The sequence below is a fragment of the Capricornis sumatraensis genome, chromosome 3 (genome assembly GCF_032405125.1).
Source record: "Capricornis sumatraensis isolate serow.1 chromosome 3, serow.2, whole genome shotgun sequence".
NCBI lineage: Eukaryota > Metazoa > Chordata > Mammalia > Artiodactyla > Bovidae > Capricornis > Capricornis sumatraensis.
Window position 1 is genome coordinate 16,866,678 of NC_091071.1, and position 20,838 is coordinate 16,887,515.

The 20,838-nt window shown below is 48.4% G+C and overlaps 1 protein-coding gene across 1 annotated transcript in view; it reads right to left on the reverse strand.

The window, feature by feature from the left end:
* The window catches only part of KATNIP (katanin interacting protein), a 171,414-nt gene that overhangs the window by 87,547 nt on the left and 63,029 nt on the right, over nucleotides 1-20,838 (reverse strand). The window contains exons 8-11 of the mRNA XM_068968387.1: nucleotides 7,601-7,773; nucleotides 6,575-6,634; nucleotides 4,701-4,807; nucleotides 2,460-2,562 (exon numbers count right to left, since the gene is read on the reverse strand). Coding sequence (XP_068824488.1) covers nucleotides 2,460-2,562; nucleotides 4,701-4,807; nucleotides 6,575-6,634; nucleotides 7,601-7,773 — 443 coding nt within the window. The remainder of the gene's footprint in view (nucleotides 1-2,459; nucleotides 2,563-4,700; nucleotides 4,808-6,574; nucleotides 6,635-7,600; nucleotides 7,774-20,838) is intronic.

Below are 20,838 nucleotides of genomic sequence, written 5' to 3' on the forward strand. Positions count from 1 at the left end.
CCCTTCTCTTTTCTGAGCCGTGAGATAACGAGGAGATGGATGCTTTCCTACCCTGAGGAAGAGCTGAACTGGTCCAGTCGATCAGTGTGTCCTGATGCCTGGGCCACCTGGAGGGAGTGGGTCAGCGATGGGCATGTGACCTAGTCTCAGACCTCTGTGTGGAGAAACCGCTCAGTTCTCCTGACGGTGGGGTCTCAGGGTATACCGGAGAGAAGTGGGAAGCACTGGCCATTGAGAGATCACAGGGAGGGAGCAGAGCTGGGACTGGGCACTGAGGTGGGGATGGGGCTCAGAGATTCAGCTGACGTGGTGGAGACACACTGTAAGCTTCTGGATCAAGTCCTACCTGAGCCTGACTATGACATTCACTACAAAGAAATCTCTCATTTTTCTTCTCTTTTTTGTGTAAGTCAGTTTGCCCTGGGTTTCTTGTTTCCTATAATATAAGGAGACTTGATCCATCCAGGTTCTTTTTTTCTTAATTAATTAATTTTTGGTGGTCCTAGGTCTTCGTTGCTGTGTGCAGGCTTTCCCCAGTTGCAATGAGCAGGAACTCCTCTCTATTGCATTGCACGGGCTTCTCACTGAGGTGGCTTCTCTTTATTCGGGAGCGCAGGCTTTGGGCACGAGGCCTTCAGTAGTTGCAGCTCTCGGATTCAGGAGCTGTGGCTCTCAGGCTCCAGACCACTGGCTTGGTATTTTCAGCACTTGGGCTTTGTTGCTCCCCAGCATGCAGAGTCTTCCCTGACTGAGGATCGAACCCATGTCCCCTGCATTGGCAGGTGGATTCTCCAATGTATCACCAGGGAAGTCCCATCTAGGTTCTTTTTAATGTGACTGAGGTTTCACCACACTTAGGATCTTTATAGCTAAGAAAGCAACTATACCATACAGGGAGAATGCTGCTGCTGCTGCTGCTAAGTCGCTTCCGACTCTGTGCGACCCCATAGACGGCAGCCCACCAGGCTCCCCGGTCCCTGGGATTCTCCAGGCAAGAACACTGGAGTGGGTTGCCATTTCCTTCTCCAATGCATGAAAGTGAAAAGGGAAAGTGAAGTCACTCAGTCGTGTCCGACTCTTAGCGACCCCATGGACTGCAGCCCACCAGGCTCCTCCGTCCATGGGATTTTCCAGGCAAGAGTACTAGAGTGGGTTGCCACTAGCTTTGCTTTCCGTAGATTTTTCTAGAAGGCATATTTCCTGGTTGGTGCTAGGCACCAAGTCACTTGCCCTCAGAGACCTTTCCTGTTGCAGCCACACACAGTGGCCCCTCGGGCTGTGGATTATTTACCCAGTTGGACTGCCATCCACTCCCAGGACCAGACAGCTTAAGAGGCTTGTCTAGGGTCACACGACCTCTAAATGATGGTAAACACTCCAAGCCAGGAGTCCAGTCTAGGTTGCAGCAGGGCTCCTTCTGATGTCATATGAGCTTTATGGGTGCCTTTGGGAGGACTTCCTGTTAAGTCTCCATCGGCCAATCACAAGGTGAGTGACTGCTGTACCAAACAGTTATAAGAAAGGCTTGGGTATAGGAAGTGGGGAGAGGATGGTGTTGGACACAAACCATTTGACCAAAAAGAGAAAAGCATCACCTGTTATTCCTCCATCCTGATGCCATGTTGCCCTTTCACTCTTCATGTCTCAGCTCCATCAAAGCACTCAGCCAGTCATATCTTTGCCCAATTGCTATAATAATATTGGACTCCATGAAGATGGACATTACCTTTCGCAGTTAATTTTATGTCCTTAACATTTTCTCTCTGTATAACCTCCATAATGAAATGTCCATCCTTTTACACAACTGCCTTGTGCCCATATATCATACTTTCCTGATTAACTGTATTATTATGAGACATATATGTTATTTCTGTGTTTTTTTCCTCTCACTTTCACCTACTTTCAATACTTTTGAAACAGACATTTTTGTGCCTATATATTTTTTAATTTCTGTTGAGGGGTTTCTTTAGGGTAAAGAAGTAGGCTTGTCAGGCTGGAAGACATAAATATTTCTAGGGCTTTTCCTAAGTCTGTCCTTTCTGCTTTTCAAAAGCTTTCCTCCCTTATTTCTGTTGCTGCCAGCAGAGTAAGATGGTCAGTTTTACTGTAACCTTGCCAGTGCTAGAGGTAATCATCAAAAGTAATTTAACTCAGATATCAATGGAATGTTAAGGTTGCCCTAATTTTTATCAGTGATATTGGATATTTTTCTATTAGACAGGCTACTTATATTTCCTCCTGGGTGGACAGACTTCTGTCCAGTGAAACTCAGTGCTTCATTACATGGATGTCTGAGTGCTGGGGAGGGGGATGGAGACCTGGGCAGAAAGATGCTAAGTTTACTGCTGTCAGAGCAGTTCCCACCGGATAGAAACGATCGTCCTGAGGGGCTCTTTTTCCCTCAGCCTGCAGGCAAGTTGAGAATGCCCTGGGAAAGCCTTGCAAGTCAAGGTTCTCACCTCTGGGTCCAGCACTTGCTCCTCCATGGGTGAAACAACCCAGCTGAGACGGGCGGAGTCACTTTCAATGGCCTGGAGGACTTTCAGAAGCTTCTGCTGTTGTCTGAAATGTGATTTTTGTTTTAGCAAACAAGTAGTAATAAATGATAACACAATAGACAGCATTAGACAGCATTCCCATTAAGGGTACCATGCTTACTTTTCCATTTCAGAGAGAAGTAACAATTTGAGAAGAAAATACTCACACCCAGCAGAGAGATCAAAGGCGCACATGGGCTGGTTTTCTCCCTTTATAAATAACTGTACAATTAGCCCCGAAAGAAGGGCCAAGTAAGAGAAACTGCCTGGGGCCAGAGCCAGCTGATCTCCTTAAGCAAACTTTTAACCTGTACAAGTCTAGATGGGCAGATATTCCTGGTCATCCAGTGGTTAAGCATCCACCTTCCAACACAGGGGACTCCGGTTCGATCCCTGATCAGGAAACTAAGATCCCACTAAGATGCCCTTAGCAGGGCAACTAAGCCCATGTTCCGTAACTAGAGAAACACTGCATGCCACAACAAAGATGCAGTGCAGCCCCCAGAGTCTAGAGCAGGGTCCACCCAATACAGCCTGCAGATCAAATGCAGCCCACAGCCCGTCTCTATGTGGCCTGAAAGCTAAGAATGGTTTTATGGTGTTAAACGGTTATTAAAACAAAACAAAAAGTGGAAAGCCTAAAGTATTTGTTATCTGGCCCTTTACTGAAAGGTGCTTCCCTGGTAGCTCAGATGATAAAGAATCTGCCTGCAATGCAGAAGATCTGGGTTCAACTCCTGGGTCGGGAAGATCCCCTGGAGAAGGGAATGGCTACCCACTGCAGTATTCTTGTCTGGAGAATTCCATGGACAGAGGAGCCTGATGGGCTACAGCCCATGGGGTCGTCAAGAGTCAGACACGACTGAGCAACTAACACTTTCATGACTTCTTGTCTAGGCAACTTTGGTTCCCTTAGCCCAACCTGCCCTCCCCTCCTTTACTGAAAAAGTTTGCCAATTCCTGACCTGCTCAGCACCTCTAGTTTCTGAGGACACAGCATTTCAAACCCAGAAGAGGGTCGTCTGCAAACATACCCCACTTCTGCTGTTTAAGGCTGAGAATCCCCAAGACCCTGAAGCACAAAGATCTTGAGGACAAAGAAAGAAGCATTTGGAAAGAAGCACTTGTAAATAAAACTGTATCTGATGTGATACATCCTCGTGGCTCAGCCCTTTTGCTCCTGGAGGAAACTTCAAGTTCTGATTTATGGTCACAGGGGTACACAGCGTGGTTTCCAATCTGGGGTCTGCAGAATCCTGGAGGAATGGCTAGCAGTGCTTTTAGCCTATTCGGAATTTTTCTATAAATTATCAAAGGCAAACTCCCTCTGGGCAGACACAGATCTGGAGAGTACGCAGCTTGGCCAGGAAACTCTTCCTTCATGCAAAGAAAAAGCCCCCATCTTTCAGGGCTGATGCAGCCCCAGGCCAGAGCCTCAGCTTAGCGACCACCACACGGGCTGGACTACAGCTGCTCTCGCCCCTCAGCACCAGTATTGCACAGCCTACCATGCGCCCACTCTCCACGGCAGCCTGGCGAGTGTGGCGGGGTATGAGTGCATTCTTCGACCTACCGGCTGGTGCATCTTTCTGAAGATCGATGTTGCCTGAAGACTAGAGGAAAGCCTTTATTTTGATAATAAAGCCTGACAGCGCCAATCACTGAAGCTATGTATAAAGGGAATAGAAAGCGGAGTTTGAACCAACCCTGAACAGAGAAAAAAAGGTTCAAAGGGCACTGCTTTGGGTCACTGCCTGCCGTGTGGGCCACTTCCCTGGAAAGCTCTGAGAAGATTGAAGTTTTACACTGGCTGAACCAAACCAAACCAAACAAGCCAAGGGTCTGAAAGCAATCAAGTCAATTTCATGCTTCTGGGCTGAAAGGAGGAGGAGGGGGGATGCAGTCTAAGCGACCAGCTTTAAATGGTCTGGAATCATATAGGAAATGCAAAGAAAAACTCAGTTAATAAGATTCTCATGGCTGCATGACTATGCTAAGTCGCTTCAGTCGTGTCTGACTCTGTGTGACCCCATGGACAGCAGCCCACCAGGCTCCTCCGTCCACAGGATTCTCCGGGCAAGAATACTGGAGTGGGGTGCCATTTCCTTCTCCAGCATGACTATCGGCTGCTTGTTTTCGTTTTGAAGCCGCTTAGATAAGTACCTGCTCCCCAAAAGGCCGATTCTGTTGATGGCTTCACTGACGGCTCTGGCTCCACCTGCTGCCCTGGCTGGCTCCTGCGTGCTGGTCGCTGTGGTGATGGGAGGTAGCTGAGGAAGGATGCAAAATCTCATGAGACAGATGTCTGAGGCGACCCTCCTGGTCCAAGCCACAGCAGAGCCATGGTCAAAAGGACATGCTCCGCAGATCATCAGCCATGTTGCGGGCAGCTGGGAGCTGGAATGAGGGTGACGGCAAGTGCCCGGGGCTGATTAGATTTCTAGAAAACCCTCACACGATCTTCAGCAAAAGACGGGGTCTCCGTTTCTTATGATCTGGGAAGTCCCAGGGAACGATCAGCTTCAATGAGCTATTGAAAAATTTCTCTCTCATCAAAACCTTTGCCCACCTCCAGTGAACCTCTGTGCTGTTTGCTACAAAGTAATGGGACTCTGTGGAGAATTCCAGTAACATTAGACCCTTTGATTTTCAATCCTCCAAGCCTTTTCCCCTTCTTTTTCATTTATTATCTGAACTAAAAATGTGCTTTGGTCTCTATCTGCAAGTAATTGTAGTCATTGGAAGCTCTGTGAATCAGGGGTCAGGTCATCCAGAAATCCTGGACCACAGGGTAGGCAGTGTGGCAAACCTGTCAGAAATATTGACTGGCAACAGTTTCAGAGGACCAGGAAATAATAGAAAAAGCAGGAGGGTTGCAAAAAGAAAACCATAGTGCTGCTCTGGGGTGCTGCCCTGCCTAGCACTCTATTTCATGAGCTCTCTCTCCAGTTCCCCACTGCCCACCCCCTACTTCCCCTGCCCTCTTCTCCTCCAGGAGTTCCTCCCCTCCTGGATTAGGCTAGGCTCATTCCCACTTCAAAGCTTTCCCCCTGTTCCTTCCACGTGGAATGCTATTCTCTTGCCGGCTGACTCCTTCTTAATAGACAGGGCTCAGTCTAGATCAGATGCCCTCCAAGGGGCCTCCCCAGACCACCCCGTGGGAGGCAGCCACCATCCCAGAGTCTCCCACCCTCACCTTTAGCACCTTCTATTGTCATCTCTGAAGTCACCGCGTTATGTATGGCTTAATTGCAATGTTGTCTGCAAGCTCCGAGGCCAGGGGCTAATCTGGTCTGTCTCGGCCACCTCTGTATTCTGAGGACGTGGAATAGCCTTGGGCACAATCTAGCAAAGACATTCCCAGCTGTTTTATTAACTCACATCCATCTTTCCTGGGGCCACCTTTGCTGAGATTGGCCTAATTCAAGTAGGTAGATATATATTTATCTAGGATACTAAGATCCAACCAGTCCATTCTGAAGATCAGCCCTGGGATTTCTTTGGAGGGAATGATGCTGAAGCTGAAACTCCAGTACTTTGGCCACCTCATGCGAAGAGTTGACTCATTGGAAAAGACTCTGATGTTGGGAGGGATTGGGGGCAGGAGGAGAAGGGGATGACAGAGGATGAGATGGCTGGATGGCATCACGAACTCGATGGACGTGAGTCTGAGTGAACTCCGGGAGTTGGTGATGGACAGGGAGGCCTGGTGTGCTGCAGTTCGCGGGGTCGCAAAGAGTCGGACACGACTGAGCGACTGAACTGAACTGAAGATCTGTTTTTGTATTATCTTGTGAAAAAATAGAAACCTAACAAGGGACTGGGAGTCAGCAGGGCCTGGGTGAGTTCTGGCTTCTGCTCATAATCATGGGCAAAGCGCTCCAGCCTGGGTCTCCCGAGCTGGGAGATGGGCAGAATGCTGGCATGCTCGGGAAGCACAGTGAGGGCCTGCTGGGACTGGGGCAGGGAGGCCTTCTCGAGACTGTCGGGCGCTGTTGGGCACGGCGCTCTGCTGTTCCTCTCAGGACTTCACTGACCTCAGGGGTCTCCTCCTTGAGCAGACTGGTCCATGACTTTGCTCGTGGTCCCTCTGTGTCCTGGAATGATGGAGTCACATGATCTGAGGTCAGAATAAAGCCATCCACTGCACCCCCTTCACCGACAAAGACTGTCTTGCGATCACAGACACGAATGTTGGGGGCATAGGGCTGAGCACCAGGAAAACAGACAACAGATGATGCTTGATGATCGCCCCAAAGAGTAGCCCAAGACAGGGCCTGGGGAGCAACTGGTGGTGGACGGGGCTCTAGGCTTGTAGGCACTCAGACCTCAGCCACTTCCATAGACAGACATGCCCCGAGAAAGCCCCTCTGATTCCTGGGTGCCATCAGCCATATCTAGAAAACAGGGTCATGAAACCAGCCCTGCCTGTCTCAGGACTACTGTGAGCATCAAGTGGGACAAGTTAAGGCAAAGGGTTTCAACAGGTGAGTTGGGGAACATGCTTCTGAGAAAGGATGTGGACACCGAAGGATGCCCGAGGCCCCCCACTCCACCCCATCATCCATCTTTCTGTTTGGTGCTCAAACGCCAAGGCTGTGGGCGCCAACTTAAACTCCTGTAGGGCCGGGAGTGGGGGAGTTTCCTGAGCAGGTGAAGCAGGCCAGGGGCGAGGCTTTAGGGAGTGGTGAGGACTGCTGAGGCTGGAAGGGCTCATGCTCTGGGAAAGGGGGTCTTTCCAGAGAAGCCAGAGATGGCTGTTGTCTCCATTCTTGCTCTGACCCACCAGTCTACAGCCCTGGTTTAAGGTGTTCAGGGTTTGCAGGAAAATCAGCAAGGATTGGAGGCACTTAGGACGCAAAAGACGGAAAGGAGGGGGAGGAAACAGGGACTTGGATAGGTCAGCGAGATTCAGGCAGTGGACAGGCTGATTGGTCTGAGGTCAGGGGCGGCCCACAGCTCTCTCTCCTCATCATGTGCTCTTGGCAAGCACGGCTCAGACACCGCCTGGTCCCCGAGTAGCCCGAGTCTTCCTCCATCCTTTCCTGCTGCAGGGAACGCACCTGCGGTGGGCTGGCGGGGGGCTCAGCCTTTCTGCTGAGGATCGCCCTCTGCAGGGCCTCATTCTCCACCTGGATGGCTCTGAGCACAGCCGAGGCATCTTCCTCTCGGTCCTCAGCCTCGCGCACCAGTTTCCGGGTTGCGGATAGGGGTCTCTCTCGGCGGCTTCCAGGTCCTGGGGGCGGAAAGCAGGGGGTTCTGCTTTAGACTGCATTCTGGGAGGGTTGCTCCAAATTGATTAGACTCAAATTGAGGAACATTCTATAAAACAACTGGCCTGTACTCTCCAAAAATGTCAAGGTCAAGAAAGACATAGATAGCCTGGAGAGATGCTCCGGATGAAAGGGGATGGGACAGAAAAGGTAGCTGAATGCAATAGCGATCCTGGGGGTGGATCCTGGGTGTGCAGACATCTCACTAAAGAACATAATTGTAGCAAGTGGAAAAATGGGAGTAGAGTCTGTGGCTTGGATAACAGTATTGTATTAATGCTAAATATCCTGAATGTCACATGTAAGTACACTGTAGCAATGGAAGATGAATGCCCCTGTTCTTAGGAGATACATACTGCAGTGTTCAGGGTAAAGGGGGCTGCTGTCTACAATTTAATCTCAAATGATTTAAAAATACACACAGAGAGAGCAGACATAAAGCAACCACAGCAAAATGTTAGCAACTGGTGAACCTGGGGGGATGGGGGTGTTGGTTGTACTGTCCTTGCAGTTTGCCTTTACATCTAAAATTGAAATAAAAAGTAAAAAAGTAGACTTCTAGCAAAGTGCCTATAAAGAATAATCCCTAAAGTTGTGGAGAAGAATGGGTGGTTCAGAATCATTGTGCTTTATTTTATTTTGTTTTTGTGCAGGTAACAAGAATTACAAAGAAATTACTCTTCAGTTGAAGAAAAAAAAGTATTGCAAAACTGAAGTTGATGGTAGAAGTTCTAATGAGCGGAACATTGACTTTATAAAGTGATAAGACTGGTTCAACCAATAAGACTGGTTGAAAAAAATATATATTCTGTTATGTTCTGTTGCTGTTCTTGTTTAGTCAGTAAGTTGTGTCTGACTCTTTTGCGACCCCATGGACTGTAGCCTTCCCGGCTCCTTCTGTCCATGGGATTTCCCAGGCAAGAATACTGGAGTGGGTTGCCATTTCCTCCTCAAGGGGGTCTTCCTGACCCAGGGATCAAACCCAAGTCTCCTGCCAAGTGGGTTCTTTACCACTGAGCCACCAGGGAAGCCCCGACCCGTAGTTTCTATCGTTGGGTGATTTGCTCACCCAGTGGAATACTATGCAGCTGGAAAAAACAAAAGGCATTCTAAAATATCTACAGATAAATATGACGACTTGAATTTGCTTCATAATCTGGTGGGGAGTGGGTGGGGTCAAGATGAAATTGGCCATCAACAGACTATTGCCTAGGTTAGGCAATGAACATGGGGGGTGTCTTATGATAACATCTCAATTACTCATATTTGGATTCTTCCTCTGTTTAAAAAAAAAATCTCTATTTAAAAGTAGAACTGCTCAAAATGTTGCCTTTGGGATGTTTAAAGAGGCTTTAACCTACTGAATTTCATCCTCTAGGCAAATATATATTGAGTGCCACTCTGCCAGACTCTGTTGTTAGTATTGGGGACAGCGGTGACCAGACAGACCAAGATTCTCACCCTTGTGGAGGGAGGCAATAGCTGGAGAAACAATAAATAGTCTAGGGTGTTCCATGTCAGGAGATGATATGAAAAAACAATAAAAGCAGAGCAAGGTAACAGAGATGGAAAGTACAGGATGGCAAGATGGGCCTCGCTGAGCACTAGGGAAGTGTGGTCCACACACCAGTGCGAAGTGAGAGATCTGAGAAGGGGTGGGGAGGACAGGTCACCCAGGGCCTTGGAGGACACTGTAAGGTCATAACTCTGAGAGAACTGAGGAGTCAGAGAAGGCTCTAGAGCAGGGGGCCTGAACTGACCTGGGTGCTGAGTGGAGACCAGAATGAAGGGAGATGAAGGGGAAAGCAGAGGGGCCAGGCTCCTGCAGCTGTGCAGGGGAGAGGGCATACAGAGTGTGGTCAGTTTCTGCATGTACGTTACAGACGGAGCCAGCAGGATTTCTGGCCAGAGTAGATGTGGCGGGTACAGAAAGAGAGGAGTCAAGGATGGCTCCAAGACTTTGGTCTGAGGAAGTGGATGATGGGGTTGCTCTTGGTTGAGCTGGGGAGGGCTGTGGGAGGAGCAGGTTTGGAAGAGAAGAGCAAGGGCATCTTGGAACCAAGAGATGTGATTGGCATCAGGGTGGAGCTGTCCAGTTGGCCTGTACACACACACGAGTGTGAAGTTTGGGAGGGTGGTCTGGGCTGGAGACGTGAATTCAACATAGGCAACTGGATGGCACCACTTAACAATAGTCTCCAGACCTCCCTGGTGGCCTCGTGGTTAAGATTCCACCTGCCAATGCAGGGAACATGGGTTTGATCCCTGATCTGGGAAGATCCCACACACTAAGGAGTAACTAAGCCTGTGTACCACAACTACTGAACCTGCGTGCCTAGAGCCCACGCTCTGCAACAGGAGAAGCCGCCGCAATGAGTGAAGCCTGTGCACTGCAGTGAAGACTAACCCCTGCTTCCCGAGACTCACGGGCAGAAACGAAGGCTCAGTGCAGCCAAAACAAGCAAACAAAAAATCCACAGAGAAACAAACAACAGTATCAAGGGTTGACATTAACGCTGGCTTATAACCAAATAACTGGGAATTAACATCGATGAATTCTCTGGGGTTTTGTTGTCGTTCGGTCACTAAGTCGTGTCCGACTCTTTGCGACCCCATGAACTGCAGCACACCAGGCTTTCCGGTCCTTCAGCATCTCTCCGAGTTTGCTCAAACTCAGGTGCATTGAGTCGGTGCTGCCATCCAACCATCTCATCCTCTGTCGTCCCCTTCTCCTCCTGCCTTCAATCTTCCCCAGAGTCTTTTCCAATGAGTCGGCCCTTTGCATCAGGTGGCCAAAGTACTGGAGCTTCACCTGCAGCATCAGTCCTTCTCATGAATATTCAGGGTTGATTTCCTTTAGGATTGACTGCTTTGATCTCCTTGCAGTCCAAGGGACTCTCAAGAGTCTTCTCCAACACCACTGTCCAAAACCATCAATTCTTTGGTGCTCAGTCTTCTTGATGGTCCAACTCTCACATCAGTACATGACCAGTGGAAAAACCATACTTTGACTATATGGACTATCTATATATATCTGGTCTGGTGCAAAGACTTGTTAAAAAACCAGCAGCCTTCAATCCCCATGACCTCAGTAAACAGGCACTCATGGTTATCAAAGATTCAGCTGGAGCCCTTTACCCTCCTGCTATGTTGTTAGATTTTGCATCTAAATGAGAGTTCAAGTAGCAACATCAAGAATGGCTTTGGCTGGAGAGGGAAAGAAACACACGGCAGCTCTACTGGGGTGGCTTCCAGGACAGCCAGATACTGGGCTGACGGAAAAGGCGTGGCACGTGCGTGCTTACCCAGTCATGCCTGACTCTTTTGTGACCCCGTGGACTGTAGCCCAACAGGCTCCTCTGTCCATGGGATTCTCCAGGCAAGAATACTGGAGTGGGTTGCCATTGGGCTGATGGAAAAACTAAGCTAAAAGGAAGGGACACCAATTTCTACCAGGCATCCAGTAGAGGGGCTTCGAAGGTCAATGTCCGGCGACTAAGGCAGGCACTCTGAGTAACTGAGACTGAATTTGGGGGGTGAGGGAAGAAGGAGGGAGTGGGGGAGATGGGGGAGGAACGGCTGAGCCACCACCAAGCTCCAGCCAACACCTACCAGATAGATAGAGCTGTGCTTCTAGTGCCAACTTTTTTTCCAAAGAAAAGCTAGAATCTGAAACGAAAAGCCAGAATATGAAGTGACAGAGGATGAATGGCTGGAAGGCATCACCGACTTGATGAACATGAGTTTGAGCAAGTTCCGGGAGCTAGTGATGGATAGGGAAGCCTGGCGTGCTATAGTCCATGGGGTCGCAAAGAGTCAGACACGACTGAGCAACCAAACTGAACCCTAAATTGTTTTTGTTCATAAAGTACCCCAGTTTTTAGGAAACATGAAAGCCAACAGAACTCAAGGGCTGGTCTGATACAGGTCATGGCAAGTCCAAGCTACTCCCCCAGGCAAGTCACAGGCACCCACAGGAACCTTTGTGGGCCTCGGGTGGCAGGCTGGCCTGGGCGATAGCGGCGGTGGGTCGTTCTGACTCTGATGGACCCTCGCCGTGGCTCCGGTGCTGCCCCTGGGGACAGACGGTAAGCACTGCTGGCCACGTGACCTGGGGATTCCGGTCTCTCTGGTCAAGGCTGCTTTAACTGTTTTCCTTTCTTATCAGCTACTTGGCCTGCTCTGCCCCTCGAGGGATGAGCAGGTGAGAGCTGGAAGGAGCTGATCCAACAAGCTGATGAATGTGGGGACCCTCATTGTTATGGAAACACAGCGGGTCCAGGGGGTGTGGTGAGGCCACTGGCATCTTCCTCACGCAGGTCCCTGAAGCAGCTGGGGGATGGAAAAGAGGGTGAAAGGAAGGCATGGCTGTGGGCTCCTCTGGAGCTGGAACTGAGGAATCCTGAAGCATCAATGCACCCTCACTCCAAGGGGAGCTGAAGCAGAAATGGGTTCCCCACACGCCACAGGCATTAATGCCATAGGCTCTCAACTGTCACTACACTGTGAGATGAGATGCTGGTCTGGGTGGGTGGGGGGTACAGACGAGGGTGAACAGGCACACCCCATCCTCACAGACCTCCCAGTCACAGGGCAGAGACAGACATGAATCAGTACACAGGACACACCGGCAGTAGGTCATAGGTTCTGGGAGGAAAATCAAGCAGGGTCAAGGCCGGAGATGACAGCAGGGGAAGGAAACTATTCCAGACCCTCAGTCAAGGAAGGTGACATCTGAGTGGAGACTTGAAAGTGGTGAGCCTTGTGAATACCCAGATGGGGAGGCTCCTCCAGGCCAAGGGGGCAGCAGGTGCCAAGGCCGTGTGGTGGGCGGGGCTTGGCACACTGAGGAATGCCCCAGGGGCTGGGCTGGGGGAGCGAGGGGAAGTCTGGTGGGCAGCAGGGGTGGAGAGGTCTCAGCTGGGCTCTCATGGGACCCCGAGGCCACCTAAGCCTTAGAGGCCTCCTGCTACTCCAGGAGGCCATGCCTACCTGTTTAATGCTACACCCTGGTTCCCAGCACGATTAATGGATGGAAAATGATTTCAACTCTGAACCTTGTCAATCTCAGTATCTGCAAATGTCAGTAAAACATATTGTTCCCCCCACCATCTACAATAAAGCAGAGATGAGAAATTCAATGTCCCTTCAGATCCTAGAGAAGACCCCAGAAATAAGGGCTGAAGAGCTTGTGTACAGTTAAACAAACACATCAACACTCTGATCTAGGGGTACAAACCCCAGTGTCAGTGTGAGATTCTGGCAGCACAAGGATAAGGAGAACCTGGGCGATTTCATAAGTTCCTTCTTTTCTCTTTTTGGATGTTTGTGACTTTTTCTTATTAACCTTTTTATTTTGTACTGAAGTATAGCCAATGATGGAATAGGAAATGGCAGCCTACTCCAGTATTCTTGCCTGGAAAATTCCATGGGCAGAAGAATCTGCCAGGCTACAGTCCACAGGGCCACAAAGAGTCAGACATGACTGAGCGACTGAACACACACACACACACACACACACAGCCAATGAACAGTGTTGTGATCCTTCCAGGTGGACATCAAAGGGGCTGAGCCATACATAACACAAGTATCCATTCTCCTGTAAGCTCCTTCTGCATTTCCTGCTTAGAACACTTACAAAGTCAGTCAAAAAAAGAGGTGCTACGTGGTGGCCCGTGCCTTTTAATTACCACTACATGGGACTTCCCAGGTTGTTCAGAAGGTAAAGAATCCACCTGCAATGTGGGAGACCCGGGTTCGATCCCTGGGTTGGGAAGATCCCCTGGAGTAGGAAATGGCAACCCGCTCCAGTGTTCTTGCCTGGAAATTTCCATGGACAGAGGAGCCTGGCAGGCTGCAGTCCAAGAGGTCGCAAGAGTAGGATACGACTGAGCGAGCAAACCACCGCCACCACGTGGGCAAAAGCCTCCACCTCCTACATCTCAGTGACCTGGGGCTGGGGTGGAGCAGCACATCCAAGATGATTATCTGTGGCCTTACACTTGCCTCTTCTTGGGAAAGGATAACCAGGAAGGCATTTTCTTCATGCAGGACCCAGTTTCATCTGCACAAACCCTTCTGCCCTGAGTGTCTTTCATTTGGGAGGGAACGCTCCTGCGACAACATGGTTGTTGGGTCCTGCCTGTGCCCTTTGAGTCATACTATGCTAAGAAGATGCTTTTAAAAATTAAATCAGCCTTTCTCCCAGTGAAGGTCAATGCTGCAGCTCCACTACCGGAGTTCTCCCCACTCATGGCTGCCCAGAAATGTGCACACAGTGCCCGCGTCCTCCTGGTTCACACCCCTGCTGCCGGGCTGTGTAGACTGCATTTCCTCATTGCACACGAGAGTGCCACCTTTTTGACTTCATTGGAAGTTCCCCTTGCTCCTTTGGGTGAGCTGTTTCTGCACCGGCCTGAGCCCCATGTGAGGGTGGATTTATTTTCATCACAGCTGTGGAGAACAGTGGATTTATTCACACAATAGATCAGTGCCACCAGCGAAAGCCAAATGGTACATTTAAATTTATCCCAAAGCTGCTCTTTTCTGGTTGAAAACTACCCCTCTTCTGTGAACTGCACTTTCTCCTCGCTTCGCTAGAACTTGGCTTTCATCTCTGGAAACAAAAGAGCGTATCAACTGAGATTTACCGTGAACGCAGCACATGTCACAAAGAAGACGTGAGATACGGGCTGTCCGGTTGGCTCTCCAGCCAGGCAGCTTCTCCCCACCCACTGGCTGTGATTCAGTGATTCAGTCTTAGCAAAATGGCCCCTTCCCACAGGCAAGCGGTCTTTGAGGTCAGCCGGGAATCCGACGAAATGGCAAACATTACGTCTGAGAATCACACAGCTCTAGTATAGAGCTCATAGACCCGAAGCCCAGTGGCCGAGGCAAGCCTGTAGACTGTGTTGAGTGACTTTTTTAATTGGAAACAGATGTTAAGTTAAAATAAATTTTTAAAAAAGAGGAAATTCACGTGAAAATCGGGATTCCTGGCCTCTCTTGAAAAGTCATGTGATCTGACAGCCCGCACCGGCATGCCTACATGGCAGCTATGCGATGGGGAGCAGCGCCCCCTGCAGGCAGGGCATTGGCCCTCCAGTTTCCACAGTGGTGGCCACATGCCCCTTAGCCTGGCAACTGCGTGATGTGTGTGGTGAAAGGTTTGGGAAATGGCTAACTTAACCCCGTTCTGTCTTGAGCTGCCCACACTCCCTCTGAAATCCAACCAGGAGGGGGATGGGGGCTGCCTGCTGGGAGGACTGCTGACATCTGAGTGCTCCAGAGCTTCTGTGCATTTTAACCTGACTCACTGAGCATGCACACACAGCCTCATCCAGTTAGCTGCTTCCCATGGTTCAGCAGACTGTGACAAATGACCACAAACGACTCCCACATACAACATGCCATGTTGTGCTGTGACTCTCCCACACCCTCCATCAAGAGGTGAGTGCTTGCTCAGTTGCTTCAGTCATGTCCGACTCTGCAACCCTATGGACTGTAGCCCGCCAGGCTCCTCTGTCCATGGGGATTCTCCAGGCAAGAACACTGGAGTGGGTTGCCATGTCCTCCTCCAGGGGATCTTCCTGACCCAGGGATCAAACCTGGGTCTCTTAGGTCTCCTGCATTGGCGGGTGGGTTTTTTACCACGAGCACCACTTGGGAAGCCCCCCATCAAGAGGTAGCTGGAGCCTATTTCTCTAGCTGGGCTTAGCCTGGTGACTTCCTTTGGCCAACAGGTCCTTCGCAGTCACAACTGAGCAGATCCTTTAAAAAGCACTTGCATGCTGAGGCGTGTCCTCTCTGGCTGCCTAGAGACCCCCAGGTGCTGGATAATGAGACCACATGGAGCAGAGACAAACTGTCCCAGCTGAGGTCCTTGGGCCAGGGGGCCTGCCAGACACTGTGAGTGAGGCCATGTGAGATCATCCAGCCCACTAGCTCACTATGGAACCAGCCAGTCCACCCGCAGCAATAATAAAAAGCACTGTTGCTTGCAGCCACTACAGCGTGGAGGGGATTGTCGGGCAGCAGGAGATAGCTGATACACCTGGCTTGTCAAAGCCTGTGCTCATCTCGTCTCTAAAGCTTGTTTCGGGGCCTCTAGGGGCAGATGCTCTCTGCAGCCCTTAACAATCATCTTTCCACTGCTGTCTCTTCGTGAGCTCAGGAATGCACATGATTTTTAATGATGTTCAAGGAAGGTGTCAGCCCCCATCTCCTCATCACGGACTAAGCAACTTCTACTCTTTCCTCTTGCATATTACAGTTCTTTGCTCGGTACCTGGCCTCTGAAGAATTTGTAGCAAAATGTCCTGTGTGGTTAATTTTTATATGAAATGAGCAGCAGTTGCTTTCAGGCTCCAGAGACAGTGACCTTCATGGCATCCATGTTTTCCTTCAGGGAACCACCTCTTCCCCAGCTTTTCAGTCCACATGGTTTGGAGGCAACTGCGTCTACCCGCACTCCTGGCCCTGCCTGGGCCCACAAGAAAACAGGTGCCTCTCCCTGACTGTGGAGTTTAGAGATCAGTTCAGAAGAGAGCTGGTCCTTGGACTCTGCTGGGACTATTAGGACTATTAGGAAGAGGAGCTATCAGGGACCATCTCTAGGCCATGCTGAGACTATAGATGTGGTTCCCAAAGTGTGGTCCCTGGAACAGTAAAATCAGTATCACCTGGAACTTACTAAGAATCAAAACACTTATGTTCCACCCTAGATGCACTGAATTAGAAACTGGGGCAGGGTCCAAAAATGGGGTGTTAATTTGCTTATTTATCAAATAATTCTGATGCATGTTCAAGTCTGAGATGATTAGATTAGAGGAGAGGAGAGCTAAGTGATAAAGAAACACCTTCCTGGTGATAGCATCATCTGAACACCTGGATCCCACCATGCCTGAAGCCAAACTCTAGTCCCAGATTTTTCAGATCTGTGAGCAATACATTTTCCCTTGTTGCTTCAGCCGGTTTGGGTTTCTGACCCTGCTGTTAATCGTGAACACTGACACGTGTTATGAGACGCTGGACTTTGGCAGAATGGTCTTTCTGCAGCGGGTCTTCTTGACAGCAATGCTAACTGCAGGGCTGTCAGGTCTTCTAATTCACTCATGCTGAGGGGTGTTACTTTATTTCTACGTTGGCAGCTTGTCTGGGAAAAGTGGTTCAGATATATCACTTCCCTAAAGCACTCTGACACCTTGGACAGTAAACTTTCTACATTAAAGACTAATGTTTTCTCACCCGCAACAAGACAACAGGTCCTTTCCTGGAAGGCTATTTGATCGAGACCAAAGTAATCCAAGACATGAGGCCCTTTCATTAGAAGCAGGGATAATTATAGTGATAGAGGGGAATTAAACTCTTGTGGAGTTGCCTCATATGTACATTTAATTGACACAAATTCAATTTTATGACTTCGGCCACAGATAAAGGGACAAGGAGAGAAATAACTCTTTTAAGAGTGCAGGCCATAGGTTATACTTATGGTAATGGCTAGCTAGCTAGCTAATCCAGATCAACCCATCCCTGGAACACAAGCAGAAAACCTGGACCAAATAGTATTATGAAACTCTGTTTATAAAGAGAAATCTGTTTGAAGGCATGGGGAGTGAATACGACTATGAAGGGTTACAGGCAGGAAATGAGAAACCCAGAGAGGTGAACTCAGCACCTGGGAAGTGCTTCCCCTCAAGGTGCTGCTGATTCTAAGAGCTGCTGCAAAGCTGAGGAACTGAACAGAGCTGGTGACAGACTTGGGGCTACAGTCTGAGAGTCAGGGTGACCCAGAAATAGTCAAGAGTGAAGGGCACAGCAGTATAAGCAAATCCAAATTACAGTTGACTACTGTAACAACAACAGTAATCATAATGATGATGTCTGGTGAGGTTTAATATTTACAGAGAATTAAAATGCATGACAATAAGCATTTAATTTTGGAGAGGGGTAAATGGAGTTAGACTTGTAAGGTCTCCACCAAATGAGAAGCAGTAAACTTGCTAATTTAAAGGAGACGCTAATAAGTCAAGAATGCATGTTGCAATCTCTGGTAATGACTAAAGGATAATAAAAGAATGTATAACTAACAAGCTAATAAAGAAAAAAGAGGGATAATATAAAGTAATCAGTTCAGAATAGGGCAAGAAAGGAGAGGAAAAGGAACATAAAAGGGGCGGAACAAATAAAAAAAACAATAAGATGGTAGATTTAAAATCAAATCTATCAGCAATTACATTAAATGTAAATGGACTAAATGTACCTATTACAACACATAGATTGTAAGAGGATAAAAATAAAAACCAATTACATGTTGTTTACAAGAGATAAACCCCAGTGTAAGGATGCAGAAAGTTTGAAAATAAGAGGATGAAAAAAGATGTACCACATAGAAGATTAAAAAAAAAGAAAGACGATATACCACATAAACACTAACCAAAAGAAAGCCGGTTGACTTAAAGACAAAAGCATTTTTAGAGTAAAAAAGAGACAATACATGGTGATAAAAGGTTCAGTTCACCAGAAGACATAAAAAGGCTGATTTTGTATGCCCCCCACAAAAGACATCCCCCCACAAACAGAAAGAAAAGCATCTAGGCAGCACAGATTTTTCCTGGAAGAGGGTAAGTGGGTTTGATTCTTCTGTCCTTGCAGCGAGTCAAGGTCCTGTGCCTCCGGAGGCAAGGACCTCCCAGGGACCTCAGCATAATGCCAGTGCTTAAAAACACATTTTTTCTACAACCCAGGCTCTAAACATATCCAACTTCTTCATCTGGGGCTCAGCCAAGAAGCTTTGGTCATCCCCACCCTGGAGGAGCAACGACTCTCTTGGGCTTAAGGAAAGATAATATGTCTCTATGGGGGTTTCTAGATAGAGCTGCATATATGCCACACTTGGTCATCAGCTGGAGGGATTTCAAGGGCAGATTGGGCACCTGTGCCTCCTTGACCTTTGGAACCTCATCTGTGTGTGACATGGGGCTCCAATGGCATCCCGTTTCAGTGTGAGGTTTGTGCAACACAATGGTTTTCAACTTTCTTTTCTTCAAATTCGGCTTCTGTAGGAGCATGCACTTTTATCAGATAAAGGCTGAGCTCCAAATCTGTTGAAAATGAGGATTCCACCACCTCAGTCCTCTTTAAGGGAGTCAATGGGACAAGCTAAGAACCACGTACCGGGGACAGCTGGTAATCCGATATTTATCAGATGGACCCACTGTGTATGCGAAGGCTTCTTTGCCACGATGGCCAGGAAGCTCACGGTCACGACTGTGACCCCACCTCAGGCATTCATTTGTTTATCCCCTGGTGTCATCTTATTGTTCCTACTCTTGTTTTCCCTTTACCTTCATTTCCTTACATATTTGTTAAAATCTTCTTGCACCACCCAATTTGTTATGTCAGAACTTCCTGGAGAAAGGCAGATTATAAATAATTAATGAAGCTCCACTTCTCAAAATGCTACCCATCAAGGTATGTGTTACCTGTTGACTTGTTGAAAACAAACCCCTAGGACCCGTGGATGTCACCTTCTTTGGAAATAGTGTCTTTGCTGATGACCAGGTTAAGATGAGGTCGTTAGGGTGGGCCTCAATCGAACATGACTGGTGTCCTTATAAAAAAGAGTAAACTTGAACCTAGAGACAGATGTGTACACAGGAAAGCACCAGGTGAACGTTGGAGTTATGTTGTCACAAAGCAAGGAACTATCAGAAGGTAGAGAGGTGCCTGGAGCAGATTCATCCCTAGTGCTTTCAGAAGGAACATGGTCCTGCTGACACCTTGATTTTGGACTTCCCAACCTCCAGAAATAGGATAGTAACTGTCTATTGTGTAAACCAATTAGCTCTTGGTACTTTGTCACAACAGCCTAGGAAACTAATACAGTATTCAAAATGACTTTACTTGATACGTGATTTAACTTTAAAAATAATAACAGTTAGGGGACTTCCCTGGTGGTCCAGTGGTTGAGAATCCGCCTTCCAATGCAGGGGACACAGGGTCAAGCCCTGATTAGGGAACTAAGATCCCACATGGCACGGGGAATTAAGCCTGCATGCCACAACTAAGAAATAAGGCAGCCAAATAAATAAGTAAATAAATATTTTAAAAATACTGTTATATATTTATATTACTGAATATTAGAAAAAATAGACCAAGTGACTCCAACCAGTGGGCTTTAGGTATGTCATTCTTTAGGACTAGGCAGGTGTATGTGTGTTATAAGCCAACAGCGGTTTAGTTGGCACCTGAGGGGCCATGCGATAGAGTGATTAGGGACAGATACTCGGCAGCCAGGTTTTTAAGATTCCTTAACCTCTCTGTGCCTGGGTTTCCTCTGTATAATAGTATTGATTATAGCAGTACCTACTACACGGGGTTGTTTGGGTGATTAAATGTAAGATTAACATATGTGGTACAAAACACAGCCTGGGAGCTGATTCAGGGGGTTTATAAGTGCTGGCGCTTCATTGTATTACCCGGAAATGTAAATATCTAGTGATCAGAGCCCACACATAAAGGAGGGAGGTCCCAGTGAGCCCAGTAGGCAACCAGGAAGGGTGCTTGACCACCACCAGGCTGCTCCCACTCTATCAGGGCCTCTGGAAGGTTCCTACACCATGGCACACTACCTTTGGCTTCATTTCCCACCTTGTTCTGGAGAAATTTAAAAGCCGTTACTAACTTTTCATGTGGAGCGAACACCAGCAGTACAGACTGGAGTCCTGGCGAGCTGAGCAGCAGTCAGTGGAGCCAGTCTGGGTGTAGAAGGAACGATGGCCCAGGAATCGTTACCCTCTCCACCAGCTGACCTTCAACAAGGGCTTGCTTTGAGCCGGGTGCTCCTCTAAGCTGACTACCCATCCAGCCTTTTAATCGTTATAGTGACCCTCAGGGCAGAGCGCTCTTCTTTAAAAAAAAGAAAAAATTATTTATTTATTTAGGCTGAGCTGGGCCTTTATTGCTCCAAGGGCTTTTCTCTAGTTGCCGTGAGTGTGGGCTTCTCTCTAGGTGTGGTGTCCAGGCTT